Source organism: Cervus canadensis, chromosome 31 (genome assembly GCF_019320065.1).
Source record: "Cervus canadensis isolate Bull #8, Minnesota chromosome 31, ASM1932006v1, whole genome shotgun sequence".
Lineage (NCBI taxonomy): Eukaryota > Metazoa > Chordata > Mammalia > Artiodactyla > Cervidae > Cervus > Cervus canadensis.
Window position 1 is genome coordinate 27,186,386 of NC_057416.1, and position 18,001 is coordinate 27,204,386.

General features: G+C 51.4%; 1 protein-coding gene across 2 annotated transcripts; it reads right to left on the minus strand.

The window, feature by feature from the left end:
* Positions 1–636: 636 nt before the first annotated feature.
* Positions 637–17,700, minus strand: RNF122 (ring finger protein 122). Of its 2 annotated transcripts, none has more exons than XM_043454450.1 (6): positions 17,140–17,700; positions 9,834–9,990; positions 4,166–4,211; positions 3,879–3,920; positions 2,248–2,327; positions 637–1,764 (listed from the first exon to the last, which is right to left on the minus strand). In XM_043454450.1, the coding sequence occupies exons 1-6, from the start codon at positions 17,651–17,653 to the stop codon at positions 1,650–1,652; spliced, it is 954 nt and encodes a 317-aa protein (XP_043310385.1). In that variant the 5' UTR covers positions 17,654–17,700; the 3' UTR covers positions 637–1,649. The 2 variants fall into 2 exon arrangements, with proteins under 2 accessions (XP_043310385.1, XP_043310383.1); XM_043454448.1 differs by having other exon boundaries at positions 2,248–2,330.
* Positions 17,701–18,001: the final 301 nt, after the last annotated feature.

Genomic DNA, 18,001 nt, shown 5'->3' on the forward strand with positions numbered 1-18,001 from the left:
CTGGGTAAGAAAAAGTCTTACCAGCAAAAGAAATCAAGCCTTTATGGTAGCATAGAGGCTTTTTTTTTTTTTTTTAAAGAGCTCAGTGAGTTACAAGGACAATTCTATGAATGACAAGTCTTGGTAGCTGGAATGCTCTGGTACCATACACCAGCTTTAAAAAAAAAAAATTCTAGAGATCACTTGAGTGAGCCTGGTTCAGCCAGGTTTTCAAGCACATTGATGTTAGTCCTAACCTATGCTAAACAGATAGATACTACATGCTTGTTCAGTTGCCCAATCATGTCCAACTCTTTGGGACCCCATGGCCTGTAGCCCACCAGGGTCCTCTGTCCATGGGGTTTCCCAGGCAAGAATGCTGGGGTGGGTTGCCATGTCCTTCTCCAGGGGATCTTCCTGACCCAGGGATCAAACCTGTCTCTCTGGCATTGGGAGGCTGATTCTTTACTGCAGAGCCACCTGGGAAGCCCAGATAGATACTAACCTAATGCCAATTCTCCTGGTCAAGGATTAGGACCCTTTATACGCGTGTCTGCTCCGAGCACAGGGGAAGCGGGAAGACGCTGCTGGAGGCCTCTGTTCCCTCTGCTGGCAGCAAAGGGCCGACAGACACAAGCCACAACCACAGGCAGGAGGTTAGAGAAACTTGTTATTAAATTTAATTTTCTTTAAATACATACCTCTTTCCCACCCTCACCCACTTCGGGGGAGGAACAGAAAGCCCCCAGTCCCTCCATTTGGGGGATTCCATGTACAAAGCCTGAGATGGTGAGGATGAAGTATAAAAATACTATTTACAAAGCAAAAGAGGGTGTCCGTTGCGACCTTAACCTTCAGACAGGCCCTTACCCCCAGGCCCCTTTTTGCTCCTTTAGAAAAGATAAACAAAAAAACAAACCCTGGGGAATCCACCTGGGTGTAAAACAAGCCCTTCCTCTGGGAGGGGTGGGGAGGGGCGCTCAAACGCCAACACGGAATAGGAAGCTCTGAGATCAACCGAGGAACAGTGAATGGATAAGCACCTCAGATGCTAGGAGCGGGCGGGGGCTGCCCCCCAATCCCCCCCGCTATAGTCAGCAGGCCGGCCGGCCAGCCTTTGTTTCCGCAGGTCCCGTGTAAACATTGACTCCTCTTCTGCCCGTCCACGCGCTTCCCGATTTCCTACAGAGCCTCCCTGGCTTCCGCTGGAGGCACCTGGTTCCTCCGTCTTCCCCACCCTTGCCTTCTAACCTTCCTCTGGAAGCGGTGGTGAGGAGGTGGGGGGGGTCACAGGCGGGGCACAGCTCATCGCACCCCTTCTTCGAGGTCAGGGCAGCTTGTCCTCCTTGGGAAGATCCTCAAGGCAGGGTGAGCTCCAAGTTCTCGGCCAAACAGGAGTGGGTTTCTGTTCCCAGAGCAGGGACGACGCAGGCAGAGTCCGATCCCGGCAAGGCCAGGCCATCGACACCGGGTAGCAGGGAGGAAGGCTTCGGGAGGCGGAAGTGGGCGAATCTGGTCTCATCCTGATGGTGAAGACCAGCCGGGCATCCCCTCCCCTCCAGGTGACCAGGACCCTCACCACCCGCCAGTCTTGTTCACTGTGGATGCGAGGAAGGACCAGGCACCCACGAAGCTAGAGGTCTTCTCCAAGCCTGGGACGGAGGCAGCGCTCACACCAGCTCGTCCAGCAGGATCCCGATGCTCTGGGAGGCCTCAGAGGGGCCAGCGATGGGCTTGTTACACATGGGGCAGACACAGCGCACCTCCAGCCATTTCACCAGACACCTGCGGGCAAAAGCCGACCTGTTACTTCCTAAGAAGAAGATACCAGCGTGCTCCGGCTGCCCCTTCATAGAGCCCAGCTGCTTCTCCAGACAAGAATCTATCTCTGCCCTGGTCTAACCCTTCCAGCCTGCCTATGTGCAGACAGGATGCAGGGCATCAGCAAGGGGTGGGTGGGAAGGGCAGGAGCCTCTAGAAGACTGTTGTTATTGCTCCGTCTCCAAGTCATGTCTGACTCTGTAACCCCATGGACTGTACCCCGCCAGGCTCCTCCATCCATGGGATTTCCCAGGCAAGAATACAGGAGTGGGTTGCCATGTCCTTCTCCAGGGGATCTTCCTGAGCCCCAGGGATCAAACCTGAGTCTCCTGCCTGGCAGGCAGGTTCTTTACCACTGTGTCACCTGGGAAGCCGCCCTCTAGAAGATGCTCCCTGCTTATTTGGCTCCAAGGCACCTGGATACACAGTCCCACGTTGGACACTTACTTGCGGTGAAAGGCGTGTTGGCACGGGAGCACACCCAGCTCGTCCTTGCCCCTGAAGTCTTCCAGACAGACGGCACAGGTCTGCTGTGGGGAGAGAGAGCCGTGTGAGAGGAGCCGGGGAGCAGCCTCCCCCGCAATCCTGAATCACACCACCTCGTCTCCACCCAAAACAGAACCAACCCTGACACGTGGTAGCCATGATCCACAGCGGCCCACTCCAGATGTAAACTGATCCAAGTAGATGAAACGAAACAGTTAGTTCCTCGGTCACGGCAGCCACATGCTCAACAACCACAGCGTGGCTAGTGGCTCCCATGCCAGATAATACAGATAAAAAGCATTTAGTTGTTATTACTGTTAATTTCTGTTGTGCAGCAGAGTGACTCAGTTATACACGTTATTTTTCATATTCTTCTCCATTATGGTTTATTTTAGCATACTGAATATAGTTCCAGGTGCTACAGGTGCTACTTCGTTGTTTATCCATCCTGCATATAGTAGTTTGCATTTGCTTATCCCAAACTCTCAATCCATCCCTCCCTACTCCCCTTCCCCCTGGCAACAAGTCTGTCCTCTATGTCTGAGTCTGTTTTTTCTTTCGTAGATAAGTTCATTTGTGTCATATTTTACATTCCACATGTAAGTGTTATCACATGGTATTTATCTTTCTCTGTCTGACTTCACTTAGCATGATAATCTCGAGGTCCACCCATGTTACTGTAAATAGCATTATTTCATCCTTTTTTTTTTTTAAGAGTCTTTCTAGCCTAGGACTTTCGACCAGGGGGCACTTATCCATAACTAGAGGTAAGGGTGGGGGTCTGGTATATGGTTTCCATTCTTTAAAGCCAGCCTTGCAGCCTAGTATATTAACCCCTCAATCCCAGCTGAATTTCCTCTTCTGGAGGAGCGCTTAAGAAACATCAGAACTCGGGGACATCATGACCATGGGCCCCAAAGAGACGGATGAAATGAGGCCATGTCCGGGCTAGTCTTGTGTGTGATGGGACCAGTGATTCTTCCCACACCTGGACAACCACTCACATGCTCTCTGCGTGAGTGCCTGTGGTTATGGACAGAAGTCTTGGGACATGAGTTAGGCGACCCCAAAGGCACAGGTGGGAAAGGAAGAAGAAGTGGTCTAGTCCTAAAAGAGTTGGGAGCTGAGGGGCCCCAGGAAGTGGGTGTGATGGGTGGGTGGGGGCGAGAATGGAGGGGAAAAGGGAGAACTAGAGGGCTGGACCCGCATGTCAGATCCACAGTCGCCAGGCCAAAGCACACACAAAGCTGACCGCTTTAGGACCCAGACAGTGGGATTGAGCAGGAAAGTTAGCGAAGTCTGGCCCAGGGTGGTCAGACTGCCTTCCCTGGTAAGATTACGTCTAGCAGGCTTCCTGGGGTCACAGGTCACCATGTACCCAAACCCTTTTGTGACCCCCTTTGTTTTCTGCCTGCATCAGTCCCAGACATAACGGATTCTGCACATTGATCACCTCCTGGTATGAATGTCTTCTATTTGGCCCAAGGAGACAGGAAGGCAGGGACTAAGAAGGTTCCTAAAAAAGGTCTTCAGACCTGGAGAAGGTTTGCCTTACCCACTGGGCGCCCCGCGAGCTGCCCCAGGGCACTCACCCCGTATAACTGCAACTTCTTGGCATCTCCTTTAAGAACCACCTGGGAAAAAAGAGGGCAGACCTGGGGTTAGAAGAAACCAAACGTGGGGCCAGGTGGCATCAGCCAAGGAAGGGAACCCCCAGCCCTGTCCAGGGAGACCCTCACCCTCCCTAGGCCCAAAGGGAGAACAGGCCAGCTTCATCTTGCCCCCTTCCCCTTTCCCTCCACCTCCCCAGCTATCTCTAGCTGGGCTAGTAGTGGTGGAGCGGGGAGAGGTCTCAGAACAAAACGAGGACTTTATTTACCTCTTTATATCCATATCGTTCGCTCTGTGCCTGGTTCCGGAGTTTGCTGGGGGAAGCAAGAAAGAGGGGAGAGAAGAAGTCATTATGTCTTTGCACAAACAGCCATTCAGAGCAGGAGCGACAGGCCGGCGGCTTGGGGCTTCCTTCTGGGGGTGGGGAGGTGTGACCCGTAGACAGAGTATGCCTAGACGCCTCTGCAGGTCACCAGCCTGGGGTAAGGACTCCGACTCTTAGGTTCAACTGCCTCAAAACTCACTGTCACCTCCCCTCAACTGGGGGTGGGGGTTCCAGCAGAGCACCCTAAAAGTTCATTCACCTTCCTTCCCGGCAGGTCACTTCCTTTGGGCTCCCCAACTAGACAGATCAACCATCTGCTTGCTGAGTGTGCAAAAGTTAGTTTTGTTTTTGTTTTTTGGTCACACCACGTGGTTTGTGGGATCTTAGTTCCCTGACCAGGGACAAACCTGCCCCCTTCAGTGGTGAAAGCGAGGAACCCTAACTACTGAACTTCCAGGGAAGTCCTGGAAGTTAGACATTCTTTAGAGGGCTATTTCCACCAAGCCCGGGCAGCAGGAGAACATCTGTTGAGCCTGGGGAATTTTCCACCCAGAGAACACAAGTATTCTGGAGGCAGAGCACACGCTTCCCCCTTCACAGCACCAGGGCAACACAGGCAATCCCTTGTTTTCCTCTTTTTGTTTCAAGCTGGTGGCCTGTATACAGCCGGACTCTCAATGGCTAGAACACAATGGCCAGAACACGCCGTTACTAATGGCAGGAGCATAACTGTGATGGAGGATTTGCTGGGCGTCGATCTCTGTACCGATATAGATCCATATCTGTGCTCATCGATTTCAAACACCTTCCAGAGGGAGAGATGTGCTTCTTGGCAGACAGGGAACACGGAGTCCAAAAAAGCTAAATAACTTGCCCAAACTTCAGAGCTGCCTGGCAGCAGATCCTGGATTCTAACCAAAGTCGATCTGATGACAGAGCCTGAGCTCTTTAACACAAACTGTGGCCAGCCTCACAGTCAGGTGGCACACACCATGCTCCTGGGCATAGGATGGGATTTAGGGAAACACCCTCTCAATCAACAAGCCACCAACTTTCTGAATGGCTTACTGTGCCAATGGCCAAGACCGAGATGATGCACTGATTTTTTTTTTTTGCTGTTTTATTTTCAGTGAGAGAAACCTTCTGAACTGTGCAGGGAGCAGATGGAGTTTTCTCTCCCAGGAAACATTTCTACCAAAGATTTGTGTTATTGGAAGAAGACATCAGAGAACCACTAGGTTAGGACAGGGGCGGCCAATCAGTCTCCTGAGAGTCAAAGCCAGCTAACCATTTGTTTCACAAGACCCAGACGTGAAGAACTGTCCTTCCCTATATATACAATTTTATTTATTTAATTTTTGGCTGCGCTCTGCTGCTGCTCGGGGGCTTTTACCTAGTTTCGGGAAAGCGGGGGCTACCCTTGGCTTTGATGCTCACACTTCTCCTATTGTGGAGCATGGGCTCTGGGGTGCGCGGGCTTCAGCTACTGTAGCACGTGGATTCAGGAGTTGCGGCTCCCAGGCCCTAGAGCACAGACTCAGCAGTTGTGGAGGATGGGCTTAGCTGCTCCACGGCACATGGGAACTTCCTGGTTCAAGGATCAAACCCGTATCTTCTGCACTGACAGGTGGAGTTCTTTACCACTGAGGCACCAGAGAAGCCCTGTCTTTTTTTTTTCCCCCTAAAGTTTTCATTTTGTCGTGGGGTATAGCAGATTAACACACAAAGGTTGTGACAATTTCAGGTAGACAGTGAAGGGACTCAGCCATACATTATCCATGGATCCACTCTCCCCCAAACTCCCCTCCCATCCAGGCTGCCACGTAACACTGGGCAGAGTTCCCTGTCCTATACACTAGGTCCTTGTTGGTTACAGAACTCTGCTTACTCGTAAATGGCTGGAAGCAGGAATTGAAAGTATACTTCATGCCATGTGGAAATTATATGCAAATCAACTTTCAATGCCCATAAAATTTTACTGGAGCGCAGCCACACTTATACTTTATGACTGCTTCTGTACAGAAGGGCTGGGTGGTTCAGACAGATATCGTATGACCCGCAAAGCCTGTAATATCTGGCATTTTATGAAAGAAAAGAAAAAAAGGCTGGTCTGAGTTAGAGGAAGAGAATCTTCAATCACTAGCCTTAATTGAAAGAAGGGAGCAAAGTAAGATGCTCCAAGATGCTGGAACCAGAGCAAAGGAGGATGCAGAAAGCCTGGTGCACAGCTGGCGGGGAGGGGGGCAGATAAGATCCGGCGGCCTCCACCTCCATGGCTCCTAACAGGAGGTCAGGGGACAGATGAGGCCAGTGTCCCTCTGCCTCGGGGTTGAGGACCAGGCAGTACAGCCGATGCCTGCCCCCCGCCCCTTGCCTCCTCCCTCATCGGGGGTTAGCGGGGGTTCTGGTCCTTGGAGGGACAGGCTGAGGGTCCAACCAGCACTCCCACTGTTCCATCCTTACCTGCACCACCTGCATCTGTGTCCCCACCTCCAAATGAGAGGGGCGGGGAAGGATGCTCTCAAAATGAAGGATGCACTTAAATGATCAAGGGCCACCTGCCTGACACTGGGTTCATCTGGGGAAGAAACGTGCTCTCGTTGCCAGGCTGCCCAGAGCTGCCTTCTGAGGGACAGACTGCTGCTCTTTTAGCAGGTATGTACAGAGTAAATAAGGAAGTGGTAAGGAGCCTGTCGGCTTCCTGGTTCAGAGAGAGGGGATGTCACATCTCCGGAGCCTCGCCTACTTCGCCTGCAGCATGGCTACACTTACGCAGTACACGCAGTGCCTTTCTGCTTGCTCTGTCGGAGGACACCTGGGGGGCCCTTCTGTCTGGCTGGCTCCATTTAATGGTCTTACCCAAGGATTCTCCAGAAGCCTGATTCTGAGAGTCCAGGACCATCAATTCAAAGAGTGAAGGCTTCAGAGCCATGCTCTAGATTCACTCTGCCTGTAGATTTCCATATCAGGAAGGTAGAGGTTAGGATGAAATGGGGCCAAAAGGGTTGCAAGGAAAATGAAAGCAAAAAAGCAGAGATTCTGGGCCATCCCAGCGGGAATGGAGTGCCAACAACTCGGGACAGGTGGCCTTCTCAGCTGCTGGGGTGAGCAAAGCAGCTAAAAATACCCTGAATTCAATGAGCCCATTTCCAGCCGCTGCCAGTGGGCGCTTCCTGGCTTTTCCCCTTTTGCAACAAACAATGCGGGCAGGTCCTGCAAAGAATCGTTTCTTTCCTGCCTGATTTGTACTTCACGAGGCCCCTTCCATCCTGTGTAGGGCAGAGATCAGCTCCTGGGGGCGGCCGGGGAAGACAGAGCCAGGGGGAGCTGGGCCGATGAGCTCAGCAGGTCGGGAGCGGGGGTCACAGGCCTATTTTGGCTGAGGAGGAAACCGAGAAGCAGGCAGAGGAAGTGGCTTCTGTGCTTGTGTGTCTTTCTAAATATAGGCGCTCCCAGGCTGCCACATACCAGCAAGGCTGGGGAGCCACGAGACGCCAGGGTCACACCGGCTTTGGGCTGCAGGACAGAGGGTGGGGTGGCAAAGGGGCAGATGACTGCAGAGGGAAAACAGGTGGCGACAAGCAGCCCTGCGGCGGGGGGGAAGCTTCTGGTATCATGTGGTCACCAGCTCCAGCCAAGCAAAGAAAAAAAAATAAACCCGCCGTGCCCAGAGCTCCCAGCCCATCCTTCTGCAGCACCATAGTATCTGGCTGTGAGCGGGTGGCCACGGGAGCCCCAGATGATCCCGTTCAAGAAATAAGAATCTGGGAAGGCCAATATCCGGAATCCGAAAGACCCTCTCTGACTGTCATCGGACGAGCCCATCTCACCATCTTCCCGGATACAGGACTTCAGGCAGCTCTTTAACCGCCTGAGCATGAGTTTCCTATTTATGAAGCAGACTAATAAAAGGTGGTCAGCACAGTGCCTGGCACACAAGGAATTCCTGGGCAAAGAGGAGCTTAAACCCCAAGATCACACCTACTAGTGGCAGAACTAGGAAACGAAGTTGGGACTCCCACCTACTGGCTCAGAGTGATTTTGTAGAGTTTCCTCTCTTGACCACCTCTGCAGCCTGGCAGGGATGTGCATGTATGCATGCATGCGTGTCTGTGTGTCTGTGTGTGTGTGTGTGTGTGTGTGTGTGTAGGGGCCAGACACAGCCTGGTTTTACAGCCTCCTGCCAGCATCGCACATAAATCTTGGGTATGCCTCCATCTTCCGTCTCCGGGGAGTTGCATACATTGCTTCATAGGCGGAGAGTGGGGTAGTTGCTGGTCAGGAAGATGAAAAGTTTGAGGAAGAAAACTTCAGCTGGGGGAAAGGGGCGGGCGGGTGTGGAGGAGGGTGTTGAGATACCGGAAATCTACCCACACCCTCACTTACTAATGAGATGCAAATTTCAGACTCAGTGGTACAAGGCGGGGAAATAAACCACTACCTTCTCTGCAAAAAGCCTTGTAAGTGGAAAATTCCAGTCCCAGGGACTTTTTAAAGTCTGGAGGAAAAAAGAGGGCTGAGGCAGTGGATGAGAAGCAAAGGGGAGCAGGGCCCCAGGGCACTTCCCCTTCTTAAGAAGGGGCTCCTCGGCCGAGGAATCTGAACAAGCATCTGCTGGCCCTCCAGCCTCCTTCCAGGCGAGCCACTCAAACCCACCAGGATATCTCCGCGGGGCATGGGAACTCCTTTGGCCCTCATCTTAATTTAACCTGTTTAGATGATCTGATGAGACACTAGACCCCAGCTGATGTCCATCTACCCAGGCGTTGGGTAATCATATGCTTGTGTGTGTGTCTGTGCGTGGGCGTGTGGCTTGGTTTTATCACAATGGCTCTCGGGACCATGACATTCTACTGGTCAGGGGTATGCAATGTTCCCCAATACACAGGACAGACCCATACAATGAGGAATTGTTAATTCCCACAGGGCTCCCTAGTTCAGAAACACTACTGTATTTTCTACCCTGAATACCAGGCATGCCCTACATTTTTGATAGAAGATAGCCACCAAGTCCCTTGTCTAGAAGCAAAGAACACAGTTCCTGGAGCTTGGCTCGCCCTGCTAAGCTCCAATCCTTCCCTGGACCCCCACACGATAAGAAGTGATGGTTTTCAGTTTTTATTCTCCCAAATGTAAGAGGCAGTACAAACAGGCAGCTCTGCAGACACCAGCTTGCTAATATTAGTATCTGGAAGGATGATAACAGGATTTCCCAGGAGGGCAGAGGGTCATGCCATGGGTTGGAATGACGCCCCCTTAGCCCTGGCCACCCAGGGGGTGTGAGTGGGTGGAGAGAGATGGCGAAGGACCACTGATGATATTACTTGGTCATTCTAGGCAACACGAGAGGAACTGGCCAGCAGGCGGGATGCAGGCTGATCCACGCTGACCTTGTATGCTCTGGAACAACTTGATAGGCTGATGGAAATAGCAACAGCAGGCCTCAGGGGCCCAGCAAACGGCAGGCTAAGTCTTGTCCTCAAAGCAAGGAGCCCCAGCTGGAGGCTGGTGACTCTGCAACAGGAGGCTCACTCGGTTCACCCTACCTATGGCCGCCGCCTCCTGGACTTCCCCCTCCCCGGGACCCCAGGTCAGCCAGCGAGCCACCCACCTGATAAAATAGCAGCAGAAGATGAGACTCAGCATGAAGACGAAGATGCCCGTGCCGAAGATGACCATGTAGATGTTGAGGGGAAGGTCTTGGAAACTGATGGGGGGCATGGAGCAGGACTTGTTGGTGCTCACCAGTCCCAGGCCACAGAAACACCCTGCGGAGAACAGGGGAGGGCAAGTGTTATGATAGTGGGAAATTTACTACCAAGGCTGATGGCACTCTGCGTGAGCAAGGATACAGCAAGAAGTGGCAAGCCTCTGACTCAGGGACTGACTTTTTTCTAATTGAAGCATAATTGATTTACAATGTTGTGTTCACTGCGGATGTTCAGCAAAGTGATTCAGATATCCATATACATACATGTATTCTTGTTCATATTCTTTTCCATGATGGCTTATTACAGAATATTGAATATAGAATATGACCTGTGCTATGCACTAGGTCCTTGCTATTTATTTTATACACAGTAGTTGGTATCTGTTAATCCCAAACTCCGAATTTACCCCTCCCTCATTCCCTTTCTCTTTTGGGAACTAGAAGCTTGTTTTCTATGTTTCTGTTTCTGTTTTGTAAACAAGTTTATCTGTGTCATATTTTAGATTCCACATATAAGTGATATTGTATGGTATCTGTCTTTCTCTGTCTGACTCACTTCACTTAGGATGATTATGTCTAGGTCCATCCATTGCTGCTAAGAGCATTATTTCATTCTTTTTATGGCTGATTAGTTTTCCATGATTATACTGGATTGGCCAAAGAGTTCATTTGGGTTATTTCCTGAAACATTGTATGGAAAAACCCAAATGTACTTTTGGACCAACCCAATATCCTGTGTGTGTATGTGTATGTGTGTGTGTGTGAACCACATCTTCTCTATCCATTCGTCTGTTGACGGTTCGGGTTGATGTTAGGTTGCTTCCACGTCCTGGCTACTGTCAATAGTGCTGCTATGAATGCTGGGATACAACTATCTTTTTGAATGAGTGGGTTTTTTTGGGGGGCGTTGGGGATAAATACCCAGAAGCAGGACTGCTAGATTATGTGGCAGTTCTACTTGGAGTATTTTAAAGAACCTCTTCACTGTTTTCCATACTGGGTGCACCAATTTACATTCCAGGGACTTACATTTACACCCTCATTCTAACACTAGCGACATGATCTTGGGTAAATGATTTAATCAATCTAGGAAACGGGATCCTACACATGGTACTTCAACCAGCACTCCCTTCTTAGGGGATCAAGGAATCAGGCAATGGGTGGAAATGGAAAACTCACTTCCGTCTGGTAGAAGCCCCTAGGATGAAATAGCAAGACCGGGAGCCTCAGGTGAGGAAATGTACATCTGGGCTCCAGTCCCACCCCTCCCTAGCTATGCGACCTTTGAGAAATTACCTTGCTAAAAAGCTCCCCTTTGTCACAGGAAAACAAGCAAAGTGCAGAGGCGACCAAAGACTGTGGTGTAAGAAATATGCTTTGTAAATTGCAAAGCGAAGTTGCAAAGGTCATTTGTCATTATTAAGCCACCTGCTCCAGAAGCCAGGCTGCACCCAGACCAGAATAGAAATTGTTCACTCTGAGTCTGGGCCCGTGTTCCAGAATGGGGGGGAGAAGGGGAGCCTCGGCTCACTTTTCCTGGCCACCATCCCCCTTTCTATTCAAAGCCTCACCAAGCGGTCTGCTAATGGCAGTGGCGTCCCCAGAGCTTGCAGAACACAGAATCTCAGGCCAGCCTCCATCAAAGCAAATCAGAATCTATGTTTTAACAAGGTCCCTTCAGTGTGGGAAGCATGGGTGGCCACTAGAAGCTTCACTCACGTGACTCAGGAGTAAATCCTGATTGATTTGAAGGTGACAATCACCTTGCTTTTGCAGGGTTTGGTGTTGGGGTAGGTATGTGATTGGACTTCCCTGGTGGCTCAGCAGTAAAGAATCCGCTTGCCAAAGAAGGAGATGGGGGTTCGATCCTTGGGTGGGGAAGATCCCCTGGAGAAGAGAGGGAAATGGCAACCCACTCCAGTATCCTCGCCTGGGAAACCCCATGGACAGAGGAGCCTGGTGGGCTGCAGTCCATGGGGTGACAGAGACTATGACAACACCAACAAAGGTACATGATTAGGTTCTGGCTGAAGAACAACAAAGAGAACATCTGCTATAAAGACAAGATTTTCCTTTTTTGGGTCACATCTCTCCAAAGCATTTGGAATGGTGGAAGCCAAGCTACAGCTGGTAAGAGGGAAGTTCAACATAAAGCTGGTGGCAGAGAAGACAAGGAAAGAGGAGGAATGAAAGATGCGGTCTGTCAAGTGGCTGGAAAATTCAATCCTGGATCTACTTCCTGGGACCATTGGTCCTGAGGGTTAGAAAATTGTCTAACATGGTTGTAAGGGGGAACAAAGAAAAAGGAATTAACCACAGATCAGGTGAGTGGTTTTTCTTCCTAGCAGGCAAAAATATCAGTGATCTGACAGGTAAGCCCCTATTTCAGAAAGTGTTGGGACAGGAAGGCTAGACTTCATCATACACGTGTGTGTGCACACATTTGTGTGTGTGTGTGTGTGTGTGCGCTCATTCACTCAGTTGTATCCAACTCTGCGACTCTATGGACTGTAGCCCATCAGGCTCGTCTGTTCATGGGATTCTCCAGGCAAGACTGCTGGAGTGGGTTACCATTTCCTTCTCCAGGGATCTTCCCAACTCAGGGATCGAATGTCCCTTGAGTTTCCTGCACTGGCAGGCAGATTCTTTACCAATGACACACCTGGAAAGCCCTTACACACGCTACCAGCCAAACACATCTCATGCTACCAACTGCACCTTTGTAATAACATCACCATGAAATGGACTCTCCCCACCCCCTCCACAGGGTTTGAAAAAAGAGTCAATCATTAAATAACGCCTATAGTCAAACAGCTAAGAAGGCCTGGCTTCAAAGACCTACGGGGACTTCCCTGGCAGTTGAGTGGTTAGCACTCTGCACTTTCACTGATGAAGGCACAGATTCAGTCCCTGGTGGGGGTGAGGGGAGTCGGGAGGTGGGGACTAAGATCTCACAAGCCATGGAGGGGCGGGCGGGGAGAGAGGGGAGAAGGCCTCAGGCCTTCAATACGGGTTTCTGTGCTTTCCTGACATTGTGGTTAGGAGCCATTAATATACTTTGAAACGCTACACCGTAATTAGGGCTGCAACCCCAGCTCCGCAGAAGACTTGACTCGAAAGACCGGAGTCATCTCTGACCTCCCACATCTCCACCCTCTTCATCCCCGAGATCAATCTAGTGACCAATATAACAAGCCCCTTCCAGACCTCTTTCAGACTGTATGCCAGCTCTCCTGCCAAGTTTCTATTCCAAACACACTTGGAGCCCAGTTCTACTCCAAGTCCCTATTAATTGATGTCTAGTCCCTCCTCTAATTTAGCCCACATGTCTGGCATATCCTCCCACTCTGTTTTTCTACTATGATCTACCAAACTCAGGCTTCTAGTCCTCCCAAACAGGAATGCGCTGGGTCCCCTCACTTCCTCCCCAACTCAGTATCCCCCAGCATCACCCAAGGTGAGCGAGTCTCCTCTCTATTTCTTGCTTCACCTGCCTCCAAACTTTTGCTCATGCAACTTTCTCAGCCTGAAATTCTCTCTCCCTTCCCAAAGCCCCCCAAAGGCTGGTCTTTGTGGTATTCCAGGACCCCCCACCCCACCTCCAACCCCGGCTCGAATACTATAGCGCTCACAGCCTGTATCACGTGTTCGGCTCCAGCACAGGTGACTGTCTTAGGTTGCCCTATGATTCCTAGAATCAGCTTCATTTAACTCAAACACGCATTAAACACTGATTACATGACAAGTACCATGACAGACACTGAAGGAAAAGGAAGCAAAGACTAGATGATATTACAGTCTAGGGAAGAAGACAAGACACAAAGATTTCCATCGTGGAAAGTGTGGCACATAGATGTTTGACTAATGAGATGGTTGGATGGCATCATCGACTCAATGGATAAGAATCTGAGCAAACTCTGGGAGATAGTGATGGACAGGGAAGCCTGGCAGGCTGCAGTCCATGGCGTTGCAAGGAGTCGGACGTGACTTAGCGACTGAACAATGACAACAACACACAATTCTGACATCAGAGACAGAGAGTTCTAATGAGCCTGAGTACTCCTAGGTCTGAGGACAGCAACTTGAATTTTCGTCCTTGGTCTTTTTTCAGTGTCTACCCTCACGCTTGCCTTTTTTTCAGTAACTGGTTAACAGAGAAGTAATTCCTGATTTTTCTCAAGGCGACCTAGTCCTCTTGGCAAAAGCTCCTGCTTCAAAATATGGAGACTGAAGTTTGGGAAAATTGCCCAGAAACTGCCCTCAGCTGACGGGTGACCAGTCAACCAACAAGTAGTGCTTGCTGGTTTGATTTATACACTGATCTAGACATTGTGGGGAAACAAAAAGTAAAAGTAGTTTTTGTCCAGAGAGACTTCTGGGTTAAAGTTGGGAAAAAATTAATTAGCTACTAAACTTTGCTAAACCCCTGCTTCTCAGCCTCCAGCATGGGTTAGAAAGTTTTCACCAACTCTTCACCCTCCGCTCAAATATTTGACCTCTGTGGGCCAACGGAGGTTGATATTTCCATGAAGACACCATGCTGGACTGGCCAGGCAGGAACAACTTTCTGTCTACTCTGCAAAACAGTGTTTGGGATTGTCTTCCAGGTAACTGTCCTCCACACCAAAGAGGCTTCTTCCCCACCAGGCACGTCTCCCCTGCCCCGTCTCACCAACAGCTGATGCTGTAAGAGGCTAATCCTCCATCTGCCGTGACTCTCCATGCACCTTTTTATTTTTTTTTTAAAGTCTTCACTGAATTTGTTACAGTATTGCTTTTACGTTTTGGTTTTTTGGCGGGGAAGGAAGTGGGATCTCAGTTCCTTGACCAGAGACTGAACTCGAACCTACTGCATTGGAAGCTGACCACTGGATCACCAGGGAAATTCCATCCTCTACCTTTCCTCAGCTGTATCCTGGCATCCGTAGGGTCCCAAAGAACCTCATTTGGTTCCCTTGCATGGCAATAACCACAGACAACGCAGAGGGTTTGCATGTATGCACTCTGAAGGCACTCTGGCCTCAGCATCGTATAAGTTTATTTTGATCATCTGATCTTGCCGAGAGGCTTTCCCTGGGGCTCCAGGATTGAGTCAGCGAGTTGGGACTTTCTATGATAAAGAGGTGTGGGTGAGAAGAGCTTCAAGGCTAAGAGGAGATGGTCCATTTGCTTGCATTCTGATCAAAGAAGTAGACAAAAAATACACTGGGCTAAAAGCTGACAGTGGTGTAGCTTTTCCTCTGAACTTACAAGGAAAGAATTTTTAACCCCAGGAATGACAGGCTCCAGATATTTATCACAAAGGTGTTTGGGGAGGGATTGCTTCTTCCCTGGAGTTAAAGAACAGTCCTTTCTCCATCACTTTAAGAAGTAAAAAGAAACAAACATTGTAAGTCAACTGTGTTGTTTAGTCACTGAGTCACATCCAACTCTTTCGCGACCCCATGGACTGTAGCCCGCCAGGCTCCTCTATCCATAGAATTCTCCAGGCAAGAATACTGGAGTGGGTTGCCATTTCCTTCTCCAGGAGATCTTTCTGATCCAGGGATCAAACACGTGTCTCCTGCACTGGCAGGGCCATTCTTTACAATTGAGTCACCTGGGAAACCCAAGTCAACTATAAATCAATAAAAAATAAATACATGTTTTATAAAGTGTAAAGATGAAGCAGCAAGTGCTCTGCTGGTCTAAAAACCTATGAAAGGGGGCGGCCCAGAACCAGGGCTAGTGTTCACTGACAGCTAGCTACCTTGGTTCTTCTCCTGAAGTCTGTTCCATTGTTTCCCCCGACCTCTGAAAGCCTTGACATCAGAATGTCTCATCCCCCAGCTCGCGGGCTGGGAGCTGGAGTGACGTCAAGAGAAGGGCTGGCCAAGAACGACCAGGGGATCTGGGAAATGCTTCTCTTTCCCAGCCAACGGGAATCTTTCCCAGATGCGGGGGTTCACTGTCCTCCCCACCCCCACCCCCGCCCCCACTCCAGCTATGCCTCCGATCACACACACAGCTTGGTTCATTTTCAGGAAATTAGATCCTACCAGCTAGAGGAAGAGGGGGATGGGAGCCCCTCATACACAGGCTGCCCAAACCCTGCCTTAAAACAAAAGCCTCTTGAAATAATTAATGCAAGATCTGGCAAGAGTCTGCTCTCAAGAATGGATTCCACCCCCCCGCCCCCGCCCCCACTAACTAGCCAGCCTACCCTACTCAGAGATAAGGCCAGCTGCTTCTTTCTCCCTGCCCCCGGCCCCTGCCCGCCCTTCCCCCCTTTCTCCAGAAACTCTCCAAGCTTTAGAACAAGGCAGTCAAGATCCCAGGGTCACTGGAGGGTATTAGCAGCCAAAGTTTTGAACTGACCCGCCTAGAAGGGCGTCTCTTCAGGTAGCCTGGACAAGGATTCAGCCCCAAGCCCAACCTGTAGTCAGGGAAACTGTTAGAAAGCCTAAATGTGAGGTGCATTTAGCATCAGCCAGGCTGGGAAGGGAGGAGAGACTGGGTCTGGAGGCGCGGACACCACTGAGGCATAGGAGCTGGTGCCGTGGTCTGGCCTTGGGGCCAGTGAGCACAGCTCCCCAGGCAAGCCCTGCATTCAAGGGGAGCCGGGCGCCAGGAGATCTACACGGCTTTATCAATCCAATAAAGGCACGCTCATTAATCCGGCGTCATCCCCGGGCACAAAGCCCCGCAACAGCCGGTGCGAAGCCAACAAAGGCGCAGGGGAAGCCGCCCCCGCGCCCCGTCCAGCACGCTGCATTGTATACATATTTAAAATAGCCAGCAAAGTTTCAGACCAGGAACTTGAGCTCCCTCTAGGAGATCCGAGCCCGAGCGCGGATTTAATTCTCCGCCGACAACCACAACAAAGAACAAGAGTTTGAGCGCACAAAGGCGAGGAGGGAAGCGGGTAAGAGTGCGAAGCCGCCACACAAAGGCCGGGAACCCCTCGGCTCCCACGACCCCCGCCCGCTCGAGAGATCCTTCTCGGCCCTGGAGTGAAACCTGGATTTTTTTTTCCCCCTTTCAAATTCCGCGCTGTGCAGAGCAGAGTTGAGCGCCAGGACGCCTCCTCGTCGGTCGCCTTGCAGTAAAAACTTGGCTCGAGAGGGAGAAGGACCCCTCCGATCTGAAACCTGGCGCCCCCCTCTCCTTGGCTCCGGCCAGCCCCACGTCCCTTGCACCCCCGACCCCCGCAAGGCCCCGGACTCACCGTTACACCACTGGAATGGGTGCATCAATGAACTCTCGGCTGGCTTCCTCGGGCGAACGAAGGCAGGCGCGGGGCGGGCAGGCGGGGTGGGCTCGCCGGTCGGTGGGGTCGCAGGAGGGGCCGGTGCGGTGCGCGGGCGGCCGCCCTTCCGCTGCAAGTGGAACTCCCTCCGGAGCCGGGAGCTTCGCCGCGATGGGTTTTTGGAGCCACAAAGAGGAAAGAAGAGAAAAGAGACAGAAAAGTCTCCCGGCTCTAAGGACCGCGGAGGAAAGGCAGGAAGGGCCCGGGGGCTGGAGCGGGCTGCGGAGCGCCGGGTGGGCAGAGGAGGGGAAATAGCCCTAGGCAGAGGCGCGCCCCGGACGCCGCCGCACGGAGGTGAGACGCCAGGGACTCCGAAACTGACACGGTGCGCGCACACCCCCTCCCTTATACTGCGCCCGCCCCATCCGTCACCCGCCCTCAGCCAATGGGAGCCTTCCTCCGGCCCGGGGCATTGCTTGCAGACCCGCCCCATCCGAGTGTGGGGAGCATCCTTGAGGCTTGGGCGCCTCCTCTTCACCTGCAGTTCAGAGACCGTCTGGCCGCGCGCTGGCCGGAGCAGCCCCGAGCCAGCCTCCTGCGCTCGTGACCTGGAGGAAACTGAACAATTATTGCCACATTGTTTTCGTCCTCCAGATCGGCTACTGTTTAGCATTTCTCTAGCTCTTTGAGAAAGCCAGTTCGGGGGAGTGGTTCCATTTCTGTCCAGAGGGCAAGACGACGTGGTCTTAGGTGGCGGGCTCTCACGTTTCTTTGCTCACTCTAAAAGAGGGAGCATTGCAGCTCGAGATTGTCCTACCAAGTGAAGTGGGAAAGACAAATA

Excerpts from the sequence above, each read along its gene's own strand:
- RNF122 (XM_043454448.1), bottom strand. The coding sequence starts at position 17,653 with ATGGGGCGGGTCTGCAAGCAATGCCCCGGGCCGGAGGAAGGCTCCCAT. Across the intron at positions 4,212-9,833 it reads TTCTGCTGCTATTTTATCAG|CAAACTCCGGAACCAGGCAC; the intron begins GTGGGTGGCTCG and ends TGCTTCCCCCAG. Across the intron at positions 2,331-3,878 it reads AGAAGTTGCAGTTATACGGG|CAGACCTGTGCCGTCTGTCT; the intron begins GTGAGTGCCCTG and ends CTCTCCCCACAG.